General features: G+C 48.3%; 7 protein-coding genes across 7 annotated transcripts; 1 reads left to right on the top strand and 6 right to left on the bottom strand.

Annotated features, from left to right (window-relative positions):
• Positions 1–79: 79 nt before the first annotated feature.
• C8Q69DRAFT_157718 (lysophospholipase Plb1) lies at positions 80–2615 on the bottom strand. The gene is made up of 3 exons (XM_028625621.1): positions 2396–2615; positions 1629–2304; positions 80–1575 (listed from the first exon to the last, which is right to left on the bottom strand). The coding sequence occupies exons 1-3, from the start codon at positions 2448–2450 to the stop codon at positions 363–365; spliced, it is 1944 nt and encodes a 647-aa protein (XP_028487673.1). The 5' UTR covers positions 2451–2615; the 3' UTR covers positions 80–362.
• A 1140-nt stretch (positions 2616–3755) lies between these two features.
• Positions 3756–5828, bottom strand: C8Q69DRAFT_457529 (hypothetical protein). Its single transcript, XM_028629910.1, has 2 exons — positions 4675–5828; positions 3756–4607 (listed from the first exon to the last, which is right to left on the bottom strand). The coding sequence occupies exons 1-2, from the start codon at positions 5775–5777 to the stop codon at positions 4004–4006; spliced, it is 1707 nt and encodes a 568-aa protein (XP_028487672.1). The 5' UTR covers positions 5778–5828; the 3' UTR covers positions 3756–4003.
• A 1241-nt stretch (positions 5829–7069) lies between these two features.
• On the bottom strand, positions 7070–9285 carry C8Q69DRAFT_457527 (hypothetical protein). The gene is made up of 6 exons (XM_028629909.1): positions 8953–9285; positions 8472–8904; positions 8365–8426; positions 7889–8316; positions 7611–7831; positions 7070–7543 (listed from the first exon to the last, which is right to left on the bottom strand). The coding sequence occupies exons 1-6, from the start codon at positions 9028–9030 to the stop codon at positions 7269–7271; spliced, it is 1497 nt and encodes a 498-aa protein (XP_028487671.1). The 5' UTR covers positions 9031–9285; the 3' UTR covers positions 7070–7268.
• Positions 9286–10773: 1488 nt separating this feature from the next.
• On the bottom strand, positions 10774–11533 carry C8Q69DRAFT_442201 (hypothetical protein; the record flags this gene model as incomplete). Its single annotated transcript, XM_028628821.1, has 2 exons — positions 10774–11012; positions 11068–11533. The coding sequence occupies 2 exons, from the start codon at positions 11531–11533 to the stop codon at positions 10774–10776; spliced, it is 705 nt and encodes a 234-aa protein (XP_028487670.1).
• Positions 11534–14865: 3332 nt separating this feature from the next.
• On the top strand, positions 14866–16115 carry C8Q69DRAFT_157503 (putative short chain dehydrogenase). The gene is made up of 3 exons (XM_028625620.1): positions 14866–15236; positions 15298–15636; positions 15791–16115. Exons 1-3 carry the CDS (start codon positions 15009–15011, stop codon positions 16100–16102), a joined length of 879 nt encoding a protein of 292 aa, XP_028487669.1. The 5' UTR covers positions 14866–15008; the 3' UTR covers positions 16103–16115.
• A 1659-nt stretch (positions 16116–17774) lies between these two features.
• Positions 17775–18486, bottom strand: C8Q69DRAFT_442199 (hypothetical protein; the record flags this gene model as incomplete). The annotated part of the gene is made up of 2 exons (XM_028628820.1): positions 17775–18160; positions 18297–18486. The coding sequence occupies 2 exons, from the start codon at positions 18484–18486 to the stop codon at positions 17775–17777; spliced, it is 576 nt and encodes a 191-aa protein (XP_028487668.1).
• A 162-nt stretch (positions 18487–18648) lies between these two features.
• Positions 18649–20000, bottom strand: C8Q69DRAFT_457512 (putative oligosaccharyltransferase subunit ribophorin II). The gene is made up of 4 exons (XM_028629908.1): positions 19769–20000; positions 19502–19700; positions 19159–19443; positions 18649–19102 (listed from the first exon to the last, which is right to left on the bottom strand). Exons 1-4 carry the CDS (start codon positions 19912–19914, stop codon positions 18863–18865), a joined length of 870 nt encoding a protein of 289 aa, XP_028487667.1. The 5' UTR covers positions 19915–20000; the 3' UTR covers positions 18649–18862.
• Positions 20001–20012: the final 12 nt, after the last annotated feature.

The following is a 20012-nucleotide window of genomic DNA, read 5'->3' as shown; positions in this document are numbered from 1 at the left end:
TCACGTGCGGGGTCTTGTCTGCAGGAATGCAAGAGAAATAATATAACAATTATCATCATTATTACATGTATAGAAGTATGTACCTTTATCATTATGACTCCAGTACTATCAGTTAGCCTTCAGGCAGTAACTAGTTACTACTTATTTACTGTATAGTGAAGATAATTGCACTGGATAGCCTTCTAAAATTCAAATTATGTACGGAAACCATACCATTTTACACATAACGGGCCCGACCTAAGCAAAAAAACCGCGGGCAGAAAGGAAATAAAAAAGTAAGTGGAAAAGATGACTGAGCTAATACGGCCGGCCCACTATAAGCTGAAGAAGGAGAAATTGGCCTGTAGGCTTGTTCAGACCAGTTACACTGCCAGGAAGACAGCACCGACTGCAAAGGCTGCCATCAACATGAGACTAGGACGAACGTTGCCAACGGCTGCATCGCTCAAGCTCTGAACGGTCAAATCAGGGGTCGGGTCAAAGTTAGATGGGGTCGTGCTGTTGACGGTTCCGTTCCAGCAGTACCTCGAGAAGCACTGGTTGCAGGTATCTGGCACGGCAGTGTTGGTGCGTTCCAACGATCGGCTCAGGATGGCGCACGCGACACAGGAAGGCCAGTCCGAATCCCGAGTAGCATTACCCATGGTTGCAACATTGTAGCCGTTCAGGATGATCGCATCTCGCTGCGTGTTGTTGTAGCTCGGGTCGAAAGTGGAAACGTTCGAGAAGGCCATGTAAGGATAGTTGGGGATATAGACGATCAGCGGCGCAGTGCCAGTAATGTTCGAGCTGTTACAACCGAAGAAAGTGGGCCGTGTATTCAACCCCAGATTCACAAAAGTGTTCTGGTCCGGGATGGCCGGGAAAGCAGTACCGTTCGCGATACCGGTGCGATTCAGGCTTCGCTCGTAGGTAGCCACCAGAGAGGTTCCATTGGGCCAGGAATAGTCCGTATCGGCGGAGGAATCGACGGCAAAGATGACATCGACATGTCGCTCCGGCTGGATCAAGGGGTGGAGTGGGATGTTCTGCAGATCTTCACCACCGTCGACCATGTTCAAAGACTGCTGGGTGGCAAAGGGGGACGTGCGGTTTCCTAATCCGTAGAAAGGGTTGGGCTCGTACTCGGCGATATCTTCGTTGTCTTGGCCAATATCCTCCAGTATCTTCGTGAAGATATCCTTCAGAAAGCTGGGAAGACCGGTGGAGTTGATCTGCAGAAGAAATTGGTTGAAAAGGGTAGACGAGGTGCCCATGACATAGCCAGCATTGTCAAAGCCTCGCACGCAGCTCTCGTTGCTCGGCACTTCTCCGTCCACGAACTTCGTCCCCAGGTACTCGAGCGGCGCAAAGCCATAGAGCGTTGGGTCAAATGATCCAAACTCCCATGGGTTAAATTCGAAAACGGTGGAGTTACTTCCAACCAGCAGCTCACCTGGGTTTCTGCCATCCGACACGACGAGTGGCATTGGCATGTTGCCCTGCTGGAAATCCTGGGTCAACGCGATGGACGACCAGGTGTAGTTCGGGCCTCCATCGGTAGCGTTGATCAACTGATAGGACAAAGCACGTCCCCTGAACACATGTCAATGGCGATCGTATACAACTCGCAACAACGCGAAACTTACCAGTAATCCGTTATGGACGTCGGGAAACCAGCGTCAGCCTTACCGGCAACCATATCGCGAATTTGTTTGAAATAATCGGCCGTATCCAGAATCTGGAGGCCTCCATCATCCGGGCCCTCGAAGATCGAGTTGCCAAACTCCCAAACTGATGAACCCTTTACTGTCGTCTGCAGCGCTGAGATGGTCGTGAAATTGTTGACATAGATCGAACCTACCAGCCAGCTGCCTCCACTGAGACCAGCCACGTAGGTTGCCGACTGCAATAGTCCTCCCAAATGACCAGACGCCGTTGCATTCTCCGTCCGACTATCAAAGGCCTTGATTGCACCGGCGCCGTTCATCAGCGCGCGGTAGCCACCGCCGGACACCGCAACGGCAATATTGGGCAGTGCTGACACATTGTTCGCGACTTTGTCGATGTAAGCAGCGGCGTCAAAGTTCGCAACGGTGACATGACCGAAGAAATCCTTCATCGGCTGGACGGTGTTGTTCCTTCGCTTCTCCAGCCATGAAGTCTCATTCGGGGACAAGGTCGCTGCGCTGCGCACCGTCGGGCGGTTCGCTGGACACGAGACATTGGTAGGAGTATACCCATTAGGCGCATTGGGGAGCGCGCGACGAGCTACCTCAACAGCAGCATTCAAGGCCAGAGAGTCCAGTGGCGTTGCGATGGCATCTATGCTCAAGTGAGTTAGCAGCGGCTTGGGGGAAGAACGATACGGAGGCGATGATCCGGCCACTCGCGGGGAAAACACTTTCAGCCTTACCAGGAAACAGTCCCGCCAGAGCGACAGAGCCAAGAATAGCGTCGAGGAAGCGCATCTTGGAGAACTTTTGAAGGCGCTGCTCAGAGCGCCAGCACGAGAAGACGAGAAAACAGCAGCACGGTGGACAACAAGGGAACAGAAAGAAGAACCATCTCTCGAATTTTAAGACCTTGAGATAGACTCGCTGCGGTGGAACAAGGGATTGGAACTAGCAGCTTATTGACTTGCCCTTGAATTCCCGGTAGCGGAAGCGACGGACGGCCAAGCCACGCTATCAATCCGTGGAATGCAGCAGTTCTCACGGTGGATGATGTCAAACTCCCACTCGTTGCACTCTTTGCGAATCTGATGGGTTCGGTACAGCCGGCTCACTTCAGCTAGAGATATGTGTGATGCTGTCAGCTTTATCCTCAGGGCCAATGGTCACTGTGCGCGTTGTCACTGCCTCTCGATATCCACGGATCTTGGTACTACTAGTGGTTTGATTAAATCACGCCCTTCTGCTGGTGAAGGTGAATCGGATGCAGCTCTGTCTGTCTCAGCTGTTGTTTGGGGGTCTGGCTCGACTTCTCACGTAAGCGTCAGGCCTCTCTAACTTACCATAATTTTGAGTTCTCCTGGTGGGGAGGACGGATCTCACGGAGTAAATAGTAGTAGTGTAGTTAGAGTACTAGTTCTGATCTGAAAAGATTGCTGCGTCTGCAAACGGATATTTATAGCGGCTCGTTGAACGTTCTGGAGCACACTCCCCATAGATATACTTACTGTACTGTCTCGCTCGCAATATGCTGTCTAGCAAACATTCTCAGATCCATCACAAGGCATCTATCCCCATACTGATCAATAATCAATACTCTTACATTGCTAAGACAGGGCCTGCGAACACGCAGATTGCCTCATGCATCGCTAAGAATCGTCAGGCTGGGGGGGCCTAATCATGCCCAAAACTAGCGTTGCGTTACTTAACTATTAGATACCTAGGTACTCCGTACTTGCATTCAGATACGAATACGACATGCCTCTTCAAGTATCGTACTCCACCAAGTAACTCATCAGAACCCATTATTCATTATTGAAAAAAAAAGAAAAAAAGACTATTATTACTCTACCAGCAACTTAACGGATCTTCTATTCTATCTAATTAAAATATCGAGAAATGCCCCCTTGCGTTCTCGTATTAAACGCGGACCGACGAATTACCGACTCGGAAAAAAGAAAGGGGTCCCGGAGTTAAGGCACGTGATCGTCTAGCAGTGACATTAAGTCTACATAATTTTATGCACTGGTCCTCCTCATGAAGTAATTGAATACTGCGCTAGTTCTGTCGCAGAAACACATAACAATACATGATGATATCATGTACAGATTCCATGAGGCCTTGACAGCTTATGATGTCGCTATTATACATACATAAAAGATGGACGTGCAGAAAGAACTGTTTGCATCTACTAAGTACCTATTATGTCTATATTACTCCGTCTATCTATAACCCAATTCTTGCTCGATGCTCCGTTCATCTGGAATGGGAAACCCAGCGGCTGATATACACGACAAATGTCATAGCTCAAAGGAAACGCACCGTAAATTATCCCCCAAAACCAGATCTTTTCATGTGTCGTTCGTTTCGTCATTTTCATGCGACGGTCGGCTAGGCGCCTCGGGGCTGACTTCCCGTTGTCTGGGTTCATCGGATACCTCGTTAGCCGCGCCAATACTATCTCTATGCGACCGTTGACGAGGCGTCTCGGGACCGTCTTCTGACCGTCTAGATTCTCCACGGAGATCCCCAACTGCTTCATTGTTGTTTTCACGCAGCAGTTGGCTAGATGCATCATGGTGGTCTTCCGACTCTCTAGATCCTTTGGGTAGCTCCTTAACTGCTTCGATGTTGAACTTCCCAGGATTCAGAAATGAGATTGTAGCATCCGAAACATATTCCGGAAGTGGATCCTTGCCACTGCAATCAGCTAGGCGGATCTCCGAGGAAAGAGTGGCATTTCGAGTTGTTCTCATAATCGTAGAGAACGTCGAACTGTAAGATCCATGATTTGCTCGATTTGCAAGCATGCCAAGCAAGACGCTGAGTAGAGTTAAAAAGATCGCAATGCCATAAGTTATCCACAGAATAGCCCGGGAGTAGGCATAGGTATTGCGATTTTCGATGATCGTCACATTGGTATCTGAAGGAGCATAGGGAGATGAATAGTCTGGTCTGTCATATTATGTTATTAGCAACCTGGGCAGTGTATATGGAATGATAGACTCGAGGGCGCATTTACTGTAGTTGTGATAAACTCATCAGAGAGACTGTGATATTTTGGAACATATGCTCAATCGCATCTGACAATGATTGAGTATTTGGGACAGATGTTGATCCGTTGCCATTCAAGAACGAAAGTTCTGGTGTTTCCGATAAAGCTGTCGACAACACACTCGTGTTAGGGGCGGTCTGATACACGCCACTAAGAGAATCCGCAGTGCCGAGGAAGGAGTAGCTGATACTTCCAACAAGCAGCCTGTTAAAAGATTCCATCACAGACTGATATGCAAACGTTTCCAGAGACGAGAACATGTTGGGTGAGGTAGCTATGGTAGGGCCAGTCCAGCTGTAGAGAAGTCCCCCTAAGTAGGGAATACTATTCAAAACTCCACCAAGCGAAATGTTCACAGTTTGCTCCCCATTGACGTAGGTGAAATTGGTGTTATAAGACGTATTGTATAAAGAACATTGTAGGATTGTCGACTTCTCAAGTAAACATGTTGTGCTATTGCATGGTGCCGGGCTGCATTCATTCCCCGGGAGGACATAACTGCAGACTGGATGTTGAGTGGCTATTGTCGGAAATGCACCCACAAATAGTGACAATGGAGCAGTCCGAACTTCGCTAAATGAACCACCTGGATTAGCTTTCAGAACATAGCTATCACTGCCGTTCTGGTAAAATGGCACAGAGCTATTGCTGGTTGGTGTCCAAGCTATATACGCGTAACCAATACCCATCTGCCCTTTGCTGGTCTGAAGAATATTCTGCGCGATATCACTTCGGAGGGAGTCGTTGACAGCATTACAGCTCAAAGCAGGCCCGTGAAAGTTCACCTGCCATGATGAATTGGCATTGGGAGCGGGAATAGAAAGGAGTTCACCCTCTGCAGCTGCGACTTCGGCTACTCTTCGTATAGAATCCTGTGGGCCGAGATATTCTATGTCTTGACTTCCCCACATGATATGCGAGAAATCGAGGTTTGTAAAGTTGACTCGGGGTACCCGCATCAAGCTGGAAGTAGACGATAGTGTTGGCTCAACCGATAAAGTTGCTAACGTAATAACAGATGCAACTGGGAGAAGCCTAAAGGAGATCATCGTAAGAAAAGTCTCTAGCATCAACTTTGCAACCAGTATGCAACACTTACCAGCCGATCAGGCCTAGAAGCATTATCAGCGGGTAGTTTCTCCATAGTGACCATATGAGCAGAGAAAAGACATTCTCCGCGACGGAGAATATATCGTCAATTACGGCAACCTTAGTGGTACGAGATTTAATGGCCTTCCAAAACAATTGCTCGTAGGCAGTCGTCGCAGCGAGTCCGAGAAGGACTTTTACCAAATATGCCCACACCGTCCCGGCCGATATGTTGATTTGCTGATCAGAAATCGTATATGGAACATTCAAGACCTGATAATCGACATCTGGGACACGTTTGCCGTTTAGACGTTGGTAAAAGAAGTGGTGGACAAGCGTCATAATTACCCCGGCGATCAATGCCAGTAGCATCGATGCCGGGGCAGGCAAATAGATATGAAACGAAGGTTTCTTCATTGTCATGCAATGAGGAGATGCAAGGAAGTAACATGAAGGACATTATCCCCTCGATCGAAGAACTGAGGTGTTAGGGGGTCAACGAGCGATCAGGCTGTAAAAACCCCTCCTCGAGTACGATCTACTCCGTAAATACGCCCCCAAAAAAAAGCGGTTGCTGTATGTCTCTAAATGGAAATGATGCGTCGCAAGGCTGAGAGCACATTGTTGTTGAAGTGCGCACAGCACAGCCTCGTCCATGAAGCCTCGCCATTTTGTTGCAGGAAAGATATTCTGACCCCGCAAATCAACTCCAATGGCTAAAGTGATTTTGGAGGCGCAGGTTACTGTTGAGGCATTGTGCGATGGAATCATATGGTCGAGTTCCCCAAGTTGATGTTCCTGCCGCGCCGAGACTCTAGTTTCACCTCCGCTTTCTTCACCGACATCGACTGCTCTCTGTTCCATCAATGCGCTGCCAAATTGCAATCTCGTCGCGTCGAACGGCTTTGCGAGAATTATGGATGCCTTGCGTTAGATAAAACTCGTCTTAGCCTTCGCCGGTACGGCTACTAGACTCCAGCACCACGGTGAGGTGCGAGATTGCTGGAGGTGGGAACTTCTTCAGTGCCCGGCTCATTAGCCTCTTTCTTACTGTAGTCTTACTTATTATCCGCTTCTTCGGCGGCTGGGTTAGTCTGTTGCCCCTGTTGCTCTTGCAGCAACTGCTCGCGCTGCTGTCTCCATTCCCGACGGCGATCTTGCGCGCGCGTATTAAGCATCTAGACGGAATCTACTCTGTAGCAGAACACGTGAGGTTTATCATAGCACAGGACGAGTTCTGATAATTATTGTTTACCAGAGCCTCCAGCTCAAGGCGACGCCTGCAGTTCTCAGTCATGATCTAGCAGTGGCATAATGAGCATCACAAATGCTACAGTCAAGTCATTCTTTATACTATAATAGAGATATCCAAGTTTTTAACTATATCTATCTTATTTCAAGTTTCTGATCCCAAGGCTAACGGTATTGGGATTTGACTTCACTTACTCCATACTAGAAGAAGGATTGGTTCATCATGTCCTTCCCACTTTGAAGCCTCCTGGAACCTGATACTGAAAGACGTGTTCGGGATCATACTTCTCGGCAACGCGTCGGATTTCCGCAAGATTCTCCTCACCGTAGCTGCGGAGAGGGTTCTGAGATACGTCGGCATAATTGAGGTAAATCCATTCGTTATCAGCACCTAGTTCTTTAGCGTACGCGTCCAGTTGCTCGATTGTGGCCTTCCCGAGAGAGTCGAACAGTGAATCATCAACGGTATCCTTCCATCCGATAGCAACAAGGAATACTGGAATTTCGTAATGATATCGTTAGTAGGTGGTAAGCTGAGCAGTAGCGAATAGAATCAGACGTACACAAAAGATTCTCATCGAAGCGATCAAGACCGATAACGTTGCCCCCTTTGGCGACGCTGTGTTGTGAGAAGAGTTTTGGTAAGGGTTGGAAAAAGGCAGTGAAAAGCCACTCGCTGCTCCGGGCTTTTGCCTTTGCTATCTTGATCGAACTGTCACGCAGGTCAAGTGCCTTTTGTATGAGACGTGGATCGTTCTTGAAAGTCAGTGTGAGGAACCGACCCCTGGCGATGAGTTAATAATTTCGATGAAAAGAGACCTGAAGTGGTAGTTGAACTCACCGCATCTCAGGCGGCAGGTGTAGCTCTTCAGTTAAGTCATGCATATTTGTGAGACGCATCGTACTACTGAGGCTCGGGATGGCTAGGACTTCATCAAAGCTTGATGCGCGTTCTATAGGCTTCGTGTGCACGAGTATATTGGAAATCACACTTTTTCCCCGAGTAGAGGAGTAATCCCAGGAGGTTATCAATGACGCATAAGGGTCATCTACCACATGATCGGTGAAGTTGACAAATGCTGGGATCTGCTGGGAGGTAGTCGAAATGTCGTGAAGTATGACTCCGCCCCAGACTCCAGTGTGTTCAAAGGCGGCAAAGTCGATTTTGGTCACGATGCCGAAATTATTAGAGCCGCCTTTGAGAGCTTTGAACAAATCGGCATTTGTCTCATTGTTTGCATTGACGATTTCACCATTGGCCAGGACGACCTATAAAGTATTAGCGTAGATACCAAGTGCAGTTAAGGGATCTCTTGCCTCAAAGTTGACCACACTATCACAGACAAGGCCATATCGCGAAGCGAAGAAAGAATTTCCACCTTGAGCAGGTCAGCAGTGTCGATAATAGAGAGAAGATAACATACCTCCCAGAGTGATGCCTCCTGCGCCGACCGGACTGGCTCGGCCTCCTGTTACCATCACACCTAGCGGATGAAGTGTCTTATAAACGGACCCCCATCTAGCTCCTGGAAGAATAGACACTGTATAATTCTCCGGGTGGAATGTAGTTGAATTCAAATGGGATAGATCGATAGTCACACCCTGTTCGATATTTGCTGCTCCTGCCCAGCTGGTATGGCCACCGCTGCGGATAGCGAACTGGCATTTCTGTATCCGATTTGGTGCTGTGAGAGTTGAAACCGCAAGAGCTACATCGTCTGCTGTCTCTGGCTGTACGATACAAGTAGGTGTTAATCTCGCGTTGACAGCAAAGTATGACTCAACCGAGCTGTAGTAGGCTGCTGTAGCTGGATACAAGACCTTTTCCCGAAGGGTCGTTGACTCCAATGCTGTGCACTACCCTTACGATTAGCCTTGACCATATAATTGACCAAAGGGACATACACAGTGCTCCAGGTCCACGGGACGGCAACTCTGGGAGAATATATTGAACAACCCTGCCAAATTCAAACATATCTGCATTTTGGTTGATATCGGAGTATACTGGCGTCACAATGCTGAAGATGAGCTAAAGATCCAAGCCCGAGGGACCCGACACAATAAGAGTTCTTTTATCCCCAGTCCCTCATCCCGGTTCGATCTTGACCCTCCCTGCTGGAAATATAAGGCTCCCCCCTCGTTCGGACTAATACATCAATATCCCTGACAGCCAGCGTTGTCAATTGGGGAGTTGATCCCCTAACCACAAATATCGGGGGACAGTATGCATTTATGGTTAGCTGTTGAATGGTTCTCTCGGAAAAAGACACCAATCTGGGATGACTTGCTTGTCCTGGTGTGCGCAAACCACTTGATAGCGGGGTATACATCTGCAAGAAAAGAAGAACCATCACTACGAGTAACTAATAAAATAATTCATATAAGCATACATTATGCAGAGGCCTGTCAGTAGTCACGCTGCAGGCTTCCTATGTTAGTGCCCTGCTGTTTGGTTGCACAACCCGCTTAACATCCCTGTCTCTACCATACATATCTCTCCGTTCTCCCTCCAATGCATATCTGATTTTTGAACACTCATACCCCACTCAATGCTATATGAGTTGGCCAAGCGGAGAATCCTAGAGTGTTAAGTTGGTTTCTGTTATTCGTTGAGATATTTAAATTTCTAAAATGGCCTATTTTGTATGGAATAATTACCGCGCTGGCCGAGTCACCCATGGGCTACATTAGTAGGTAGTTTTGTATAGTATCGAATTACACTTGATAGTGTTAGATAGTTAGTTAGTTAGTTAGCAGTTTGTCTGACTAATTAACTACTATTGTAACTAACTTATGTCATAATCACTTGGGGATGCCTACTTGACACAAGTCTAATCGAGACACAATCTTACCGATGCGTTGGCGCACAAAGGCTATTTCATCATCCATTTTCATCAAATTATAATTATAGGATATAATCTGCTAAATCTTTCGGATCTAGATTCTTTATATAATAGAGAGATAAGTATAGCATCAACCTCCCCTTAATCTCGGGTCAAACAAGCAACCTAGCTATAGCCAGAAGGTTTAAATCGTATTGTCACTTCCGCGCCACTAGGATTCGACAAGATCTCTATTGGATATGGTATTTAACTATTCCATTAGCTATTACTTATCATCATTATCATATATGTGATAGACCTTTACCTTTCGAGATTTAAAGATAAATTGAGCTCATCTTAGCTTTGCCGATATGGCTACTAGACTCCAGCACCGCGTTGAGGTGCGAGATTATCGCAGCAGACCCAACGCATCGGCTAAATAGACTGCTTCTTCAACGGTAAATGTGGTCCACTTATACAAAGGGGAATGTAGGCTGATCCAAGAACTGAGACAAAAGATCATTAACCATGCCGGGACTATTCTTACCATGAGACATACCATCTATAGCAGCTTCTCTAGAATATCAAACTCTGATTTGACTACTTGTCCGCCCTAATGCCGGCACAAGGCCCTCCTTTCTGATTGCAGCATCCGCCGAACGTCAAAAGGAGTCCATACTCCATGGGCAAGGGTCAAGGGGATTCCTGCCCACAGGCACCGCACCTCCCACATAGAAATCTCCCCTGTAAAATGTGAGGGTTTGTGGCGGTGTTCCTGGCGCAGGAGCTGGGAAGATTTCCTATAATTATACCAGGTGAGTGAGTTTATAGGCAGGCAAGGGAAGTATAAGTTCCTAGAGCAAGTAATACTTACAATAGTCTCAGGGCTTGGGACACCTCTGCGTCAAAGTTCGACAAAGCCTTTAACACTATCGTTAGATATTTTGGACCACTTCACCAGAACGACAGCGTTGACCATGGTGGTCCCATTGAACCACAGGTCTTTGTCGGCAAGAAGTTGCGGATACAATTTCCAGTACCCAGCTTCGAAGACAATCGTCGGGAACGCAGCTCCTCTTGGCGTAATATAGCAATCTGGTTCCTTGCAGATGTTCTGCCAGGGAAATGGGAAACTATGAAAACCTATCGACTTTGATTAACATGTTGCGTATATGGAATCCTACTTAAAGAGACTTACCAGAATTTGAGCCAAACTCTAGCTGTATGAACTCGTTCCATGCAAAGAAGCCATGCAGGTGCAATGATGCAGACATCTCCAGGTGAGCCCAATTCAAATGACAGTTGTGGAATCGAGTGGGCATGGTCACGGAAAGAATGCGAGTGCTTGGATTGTATGATATTCTAGGGGACTCTCGTTCAACGTCACCGTCAAGGGCGAGCATCCTTGCGACTTCGTAACCGGTATCAGGAAGAATAGACTCGTATTCGAGATAACCGGGGCCGCCGGTGCTAAGGATCGCTTGTTTAATGCGATAGAATAACTGCTGAGCGGTGAGGGGACTCTGGACAAGCTGGCACCGGTTCTGATGAACACGTCCGGATGATCCTTGGGGATTGACAGCGCGTTCAGAGTCCATATGAAATTCCGAAGTCGCAGCAGGTTGGCCCTGACCGCGAAGACCACCGGGGTAGTCACGAGTCATGGTGGTTATTTGATGTTGGAGCCTGCCTATGGTACAAGCAGGCCTCCTCCCTCTTGTCGGATTTCTCCCACGCCTTTCTAGCTCACCCACAGAGATAAATAGGCTGAGCTAGTTGCTAGAGAATTCAAGCCCAGCGAACTTCGCTCCAGATTTGATGAACAAAAAGCAAAAAAGAAAAGCGCAGCGGTTCAAAGAGAACAATGAGAGAAAGAAGGAGCGGGCAGATAATTCAAGGGAAATGGAAATAGCAGAGGCTACTGTGATAGATAGCGAATTCAAGATTCTTTAAGGTTATACTTGTGGTCTTAAGCCACAGAGTGACAGTCTTTTTACACCTTATACTAGGTAGTTGTCTTTGCTATCTTGTAGAACCTAGAGAGTCATAAGGTGGAGTGACAGTTGTGATATACTCTAGCTAAGGGTGATATAAGATGAGTGAAAGTAAAAGGTGTACTGTCAGCCTGTTGGCCGAGTGGCGGCAATTCACAGTTAGGCAGCGACCCAACCCTACCTTGGGAGAGCTCCTCATTAGCAGATACTGTTATCTTCTATTAACAGATACATACCAGGAAATAAATTTTGGTTAGCGAGGGAGCTCTGTTATATTATCCACCTGCGTCAGATTCCTTTGCATAAGATAAACTATGTCAGATCCCCGAATCTAGATCCTTTGTGTAATCCGGAGATAAATATGAGGCTCTCCCCCATAGATCTAAATTTAAGCAAGCAACTAGCGATCTGCTAGACAGTTTGATATAACCTTATTCTTCCGTGCTATTTGAGGTTCGATATAATCCCTAATGAGCCAGCACGGTTATTTAAAAACTATGAGTGCTCATAAGCCACGGATTAAATGACTACATAGGTGGTATACAACAACGTTTTGCCTGTGGGCTCGAGTCTAGAGTGGAGTTTAGTTTAAAAATTCAGACTAGTCTAATGCAGTCGGAAATGTATTTCTAAACCGACTAGTTGCTGCAGCGGCATTGTGTTCCGTATCTGTTGTTCTGTCTGACAGTTTAACTACATACAAAAGTACCTCTTTCTCTCTTCGCCTTCCCGAGCACATGTGTTAGAAAACCAGTCCGATATTTTGGTTAGTCAGTGGGGAACAAAAAGATAGTTGTGTATTCTGTATTCCGTATGTTGTGCTTAGGTAGCGTTCTCTTCTGAACCATTGTCTTTCTTCTTTAGCATATGCCAAGCTCAAGGTAAATAATACATTGTGCCTGTGCCTATGACTAGTTACTCTGTTCTTAGTGGGGGTTGAGGAAGAAAAATAAAAAGACGGCTTCTTTTGCTTCTGTTCTCCTCCTTCGGCTTATCTACTTTGGTATCCTGGTGGAGTAATAGGAGTAGATAGAGCCTTCCAAAGCCGTTGGTAAATCCATCGATTATTGCTCAAACGCGGCACGGGTACCTTACCTACGGTATGGGGCAAACTCTTAGTTATTCGGAATCACTGAAAGAAGTTCCGTGAGACCGTGGGACAAAGAGTAGATCAATCAGATAGTCAGACCGGGTAGGGTAAATACCTGTCAAGTTAGTATATTTTGTCGGAAACGTGTCTTGCATAAGAAAATAAAAACGGGGCAAATGAGCCGAAGAAGAAAGAGAGAAAAAAGAAAAAAATCTGTCGCGTCAAATAATGATGAGTTGATGAGCAGCATCTTAAGTTGCTTGACTGACTCCGATACATAGATAAACTGGGTCTCCGGCGCCGAGACTAGTTTGAACCCGGAAATCCCGAGTGAAGCGCCCACCTAGTTTAATTCCAAACGGATTGTTCTCCATCTTATTGAGAGACGAGGAATCGAAAAGTCTCTCCAGGACCAAGATTCGCAGCCTGTGCGAGATAACGCCCGCTACGATGTGTAACGGTCGGTCGCCTACAAAACAGTAACACAGAATCGTCCTGGAGGTCACACGGATTGCTTGCTCAGCAAACAGCACTTCCGCTGCAGATCGGTTTTCCAGTTTCGGGGGTGAGAAGAGAACTGAAAGTAGATTGGTCTTTGTTGCGATTGGGATGAACGACTGAGTCTTGCACGACCGTCGCCGACATGACCACCGAATCTTGCCGGTGGCCTCGCTTTTCGAGAGTACGGAGTAGTACACTGTAACGTGGCAGTGATCTCCTCAGGGTTGTCGTTGTGATCCTTGCACAAGAACCGTGTTCTACAGACGTGGGGTGCGAACCCCAATGAAGCACACGGGCCAGATAGAGATCCTTTCCCCGAGAAAGTGGCAGGAATGGAAGATGTCAAGACGAGAACCCTCGGGAGGAAGCCTTACATCATGTTTAAGCTTCGATCCATGCCGCAGATACGTCCAGAATGCTGCTTCGTCGTGAGTTTGTTCTAAATAATGCAAATATACTATAATGTGCGTCCAATGATCGATGCGGAGACCGGGGAGTAATTGAGGAACTGGAACTGGCAACGAGCTGGAATCTTCGATTTCCTCCCCAGACGTAACTCTAGACCGGGCTGTTTGGATTCTACTCCAGATCTTCCATGAAATAGAAGCTCTCTCCAGTAGAGACGCATACATCGGCTAGCGAGTAGCCCCCTTGAGCAGCTTCCCCAGAATTTCTCCGGGCTTCTGGATCTGAATCTGAACAGTACTGAAACCATTCCCTATCCCCAGTTGGTATCATATCTCATGGCGGAGTTGCGCTCGACTGACCCGGAGGCGTCGTGGCATGTCGGGATTCCCAAAAGAGAAAACCGGGCATTTCCTCCAAACCGTCTCTCTCCCGGAATTCCAGACTCCATCAGATGTCCACTGTCACCCCATTGTTTCTGCTCGCCCACTAAAAAGAGAAAAGAGAGAGTCCTGTCGCACGTTGGGCAGTCTAGCATTGGTGGCAGTCAATCGGCCCGCTGTTCTCTCAGGGTTTTTTCTCTCTTGTGATGATACAGCCGATGCGAGCGCTGTTACAACCGCCACGGCAGTGTCATGCTGACGATCTCAACTCTGCGTGATGTGTCCATGGCGGCCGATCAGAGTCTTTCGAATCTTCCTTTTTTTACCCTGTGGGAAGTATACGGAACGCTCTATTTGGGTAAATTTGCCAGCATCGTGGGGGTTGTTGCTGTCCCTCAGTGGACCGACGCAAGCAAGTCCTCTCGTAACAAGCCCGCCGCGCTCTCCAACCCCGGGTCTGGTCTGGACCCCTTCGTCTAAGGGCCGACTATCGTGAAGTGTACACTTAGAGTATGTCGTCCTGGATTTTACCCGTTCGGGATTACAGTAGATTTCTTTCTGGCCACATGAGCTGTCCCCTAATCTCGAGCCAGCCCCACTGAAGCTGGATATATAAAGTCTTTCAGGACGTCCAGGTCGGGGGAGAATCATCTCTCCAGAAGCAGGACTCTCGCACATCCAGAACCCATTGGTGTTTCTGCCTCCCATTGAAAAAGTCACTCCATTCTTGAGTATATATACCTGCCAAGGCGAAGCAACCACAATAATGTCTGTCGCCATTGAGACCACCACCGTCCCTGTTCCCAACCCTCCCGCCGAGGAGAAGGCCGGCGACGCTCTCTTCCTGGGCACCAAGAACCGCCTTCCTGAGTTCTTGCTTACGGGCAAGGTCATCATTGTGACAGGTGCTGGTCGTGGTCTTGGCCTCGTGCAGGCCGAGGGTCTCCTGGAGGGTGGTGCCATTGTATATGCCCTTGACCGTCTGGAAGAGCCGGTATATTTCCCATTCGCTCCTTGAGATTACGCAAGAATCATTGGCTAACTGGCCTGTCCAGTCTCCGGATTTTGCCCGGATTCAGAAGCGTGCCATCGAGGAATTGGGCACTCAATTGCACTACCGTCGCATCGATGTACGAGACGTCGAGCTTCTGAACAACATTGTCGAGGAGATCGCCAACACCCATGGCCGCCTGGACGGCCTGCTTGCCGCCGCGGGCATCCAACAGGAAACTCCAGCTCTCGAGTACAGCGCCAAGGACGCCAACACGATGTTCGAAGTCAACGTGACGGGTGTGCTCATGACCGCTCAGGCGGTTGCGCGCCAGATGATCCGGCTGGGGACCGGAGGCAGCATGGCTTTCATCGCTAGTATGAGCGGCACTGTCGCCAACAGGGTATGTTCTATTGTGTTGTATTGAATAATCTTCCGTTCCGACATCTTGGATCTTCTCTCCAGCATCCCCGGACTTCTGGGGATGCCGCTCCCCCGCTAGCTTCAAGTATTTCCCCACCATGACAGCTCGCGCTAACTAACCCGACTCGTCCCAGGGTCTCATCTGCTCCGCGTACAACGCCTCCAAGGCTGCTGTTCTCCAGCTCGCCCGTAACCTCGCTGCTGAGTGGGGTCAGTATGGCATTCGAGTCAACACCATCTCCCCTGGCTACATTGTCACCGCCATGGTTGAGCAGCTGTTCATCAAGTATCCCGAGCGCCGCACCGAGTGGCCCAAGCAGAACATGCTTGGTCGTCTGTCCAAGCCTGAGGACTACCGCGGAGTCGCGGTCTACCTCCTCAGCGATGCCAGCAGCTTCATGACTGGCAGTGATATCCGTATCGACGGTGGTCACTCCGCCTGGTAGATTTTGTTTTTCTTTTCTACCTGATTCAAATTTTTCTTTTTCGCCGCGAGGCTGGCTCGCTGGCTCCCCAACAATAACGGATGATGAGATCTTTTCCCCTGCATATTCTATTTTCCCTTTTCTTTTCCCCCCGTGTTTTTTGCACCAGCAGGGTGTGGCGTTTCTCGGATTGTCGAAGCAGGCGTGTCATGCTGTCCGCGTGATCGGACGCTGTTTTCATTCATCCTTTCTCAAAACAAGGGTTCTGGATCCAGGTCCGAATGTTGCACATGATATCTTTTCTTTTCGTTTCGGTTCTGTTCAGGAAGGGTTTAACCCAGCGACTATTTGGTTGCTTTTTTTAAAGCTCGTGTGCGCCTGCAAAGCAAAGCAAAGCAAATCATGACATTAGATCCTGGTTGGTTGGTTGGGTTAATGGAAAGACCATACGATAATAATCATGAGCCTTTGACTCTTCTGACCTTTGTCCATAGACTACAGTAGTTAGAGTTTATAGAGTTTCTCCGAGTTCCCAATTTTCTTTTGCATTGTGTTACAGTAATGCCCCTTTCTCGGCTGCCAATGGACCAAGCGCCGATGTAGAATACGCAACCATTGCGCTTAGACCGTCACGCGCTCTGGATGGCCTTTCCGTTGTCTTTTGGTTCGTTCAGTGCCTATCGAATCGAATCGTAGTTAACCAGTGAGAAATGAACGGGTGACAGTGATGATTGTCCAATAAGCAATAGGGTTGTACGGGATGATGTATTGTAACTATTTTGTTGTACTTGAGAGAAGAGCGAAGAGCCGTATGTAAGCGCTTGCCATTGCACGTGCTCTTGGTTCTTGATGCGTGGTTTAAACCCACAAGACTTGAGGCTGAAGATCAGCGCGTAGTGAAATGGCTGGTATTCCTTAACAGCCAGATTCAAGTTCAACTAGGCTTGCGATGAAAGTCTTGGTAGATCTCCAATACTAGCATGATCAATGAAGATACGCAGGCAAGGTAAGAACTGGACTGGTGTCTATCTGCAGCAACAAGTCAAGGGATCAATCATGTCTTCCCGTACTCGCTCAGCATTGTACTGGTGGGATAATCATATTGGAGACATTAGAAGTGTCGATTAACTCTAGGCGCTTGATTCCATCGTGGTATTCTTCACTCTCTTCCTAAAAAGGCCATCTGCAGCCTTTTACCAGTAACACACAACTTCTATAGCTCACCGAAATAAGTCGCAATCACAAGGAGGCGAACCGCTCTCCTCAAGCTCATGAGATGCTTTGGAGCGTGGTCCGATTCCTGCAGTGACATGTTCGGCGAGCATTCCGAAACCAGGTCACAGCAGCAGCTGGCCACTCAGATGTAGGGCCGGCATATTCGATTATGTGGCCCTGTACTCAAGTGACCGGGTGAGAGCGAGAGTTGGGCTCATGTCACTCGTAAGATCGACAAGCAACGGATAGTGACTAGGAAGCCAAAGACACGTAGACCTCGTTAATTTAGCTCACTTGTGTAGCATCCATGCCATGAACGCCGGAAAATATGGATATATCATGAGTCATCTCTCTGATGCGTCCCCAAGTCTCTTGCCACTGCCCCATGATAATAGCCCTCTAGCATTGACACTTGTCAGAGACGTGGTAGTCATCATCTGATAACTAACGCACGTCTCAGACCATCATACTCCCACGTTTACCTAGCCTCACTGACAATACTCTGCCTGCCTAGCCTTTCCATTACACCGGGTTTTAACCTCAGAGCATTCTCAATCTCCGCTGCGGACTTTCCTTGTCGATCTCGCATAGTCAATGCCTGACGGATAGTCAAGGCGTCGAGGAATTCTCGTCCAACATGGCTCTCACGTCCAAAAGCCTCAGCTTCTTGCTCAGCCGCCTTTGTAATGCGCTGGCGTGCGGTCACCACGAGAAGCGCCGGGTTGTTGGCTGTCGGAAACACCGATGGTGTTTGGCCAGGACGGTTGAAGGCACTGGAGTTAGAGAAGGTCGGCTGAGGAGTCACAGGACCGATGGAACGGAGGGAAGCAGCAAAGTGCGGATCGCGAGCATCAAGATCAATGGCTGTTCCATGAGAGTAGTTAGCATAAGATGACTTTCTCGATGAGGTCAACCCTGGGCAATTCGTTGAGCAAAGACGCGCGCCCCACGGTCAGTGTGACCATGTTAGAGTCGCTCATCACGCCTGAAGTGTACGTACCTTCAGACCTTGTAGTTGAAGCCTTTCCCACGGTCTGCTTCGACGGTCTTTCCCTGATGGCTCCGGCTGCTCGTTGCGGGATCTGTGTTGAACTGGGGCCGGTTGGCGGAGGAGACGCCTTCTTAGGATACTTGCGTTGAGAAACCGCACTGACGGTTGATCTCACGGGTTTTGAAGATGACGACCCCATAATGGTGGCTATGGATCTGGGATTGAATATGCGTGCAGGTGTACCAGTATTATTTTTCTCTTCCTGTTCGCAAACTGCGGACTTGCCGCGGACACTAGTTAGCTCAAGCTAAACTTGCATCGTGACGTCAGGTAATTGGATAGTTAACTATCTTCTGTAAACATTTGATGATTCTACACCTACAACAGACACGTTACAGCGAAGATATGAAACAATAGACTAGGGATTTTCTCCTAAATACAGATCTTGGTATATTTGAAGGTTGGATCATGAAGCTGGCTGCACCAGGCAATCCACCATGCGCTTACGAAACAGTAGACCTCGAGCAGCGGGAGACAACCCGACCGAGCAACAACACCAAAACATTACCGTGAATTCATCTTAAGCCCTTCAGACGTCTCTCATAAACCTCACTCAGAGCACGACTGCCACTGAGGAAGGTAACAAGGCCCACTGCAACAGCAGCCGGGAGCATCTGGAACAGATTCCAGGAGACATAGTATAAGAAAAAGATGCCTTCCAATCCCACGATGGACCCAACGAAAAGGGCGTGAGGAACCGGCGCCGATTTCACTGCTGCAGGGAGATGGTTGAGATTCGCACCGAGATAGATCCACTACAAATAAAGGTTAGTTGGCTTCGGTGGGGGAATTCAGTATGCGATGGACATACAATAGCAGCTAGCACTGGAAGAGTGGCCAGAACCGCTCCGACAAAGACTAGTGTCATAATAACTGGAGGGTTCTTCGGGTCCGGCTTGAAGATATGGTGGATTTCTGCAAGCTTGCCGTATTTGGGGGCCCCCGTCGCCGGTAGTGGCACATTGACATCGCGATCAATCGCCAATTTGAAAGCTTCCCCACGATATCCCTTGCTGCTTCCGAATGATCCGATCACTATGCTAGCATCAATCGGCTGCGTGCTCTTCAGCAGTTGGTACGGGACGTCTTTTTGAGTCTGAAGAGATAGAACGTCAGCGAACATCAGATATGACAAGCGCTGACCGGTGAATTACCAATTCCAGCTTGGATTTGCCAGTCTCCTTCACATTGAATGGATAAGAAATATCGAGACCAGTATTGGGATCGGTCAAGAGAAGGAAAGCTTGATGCGGTCGTTTCGCCGAACCTCCTTCTTGGACGGTCAGCGCGACCTTCAGAGTATCGGAACCGCCGAGCGAGACGGGCTTGGACAATGGCTTGTTCTCAGAAATCCTGCATAATGCACTTTTGTTTAGTGGAAATGGCCTAGATAAGCTGCATACAGCTTGGGTAGAACGTACTTCTCCTTGAATTCATTTCCAATTCCAGCACCCTTCGCCTGAACTGCCACGGTGGCATCTGTGAAGCCCCAAGTAGTAGCGGCGTACGCAGGCAGAAAAGTAGACGCCAGCAGTAACAGGCGCATTGAATCCCACGAAGGCCGCATCTTGCTGAATCGAATGAGCAAGTGTATGCGATGGAGAGATGTTTCGATGTACAGTAGATTGCTCGAGATGTAAGGAAGGTCCCGGGGCACGCGGCGGT

The sequence above is a fragment of the Paecilomyces variotii genome (genome assembly GCF_004022145.1).
Source record: "Paecilomyces variotii strain CBS 101075 chromosome Unknown C8Q69scaffold_2, whole genome shotgun sequence".
In the NCBI taxonomy this organism is placed as follows: Eukaryota; Fungi; Ascomycota; class Eurotiomycetes; order Eurotiales; family Thermoascaceae; genus Paecilomyces; species Paecilomyces variotii.
Note: the sequence above shows the minus strand (reverse complement) of the source record. Positions and strands in the feature narration are given on the sequence as shown.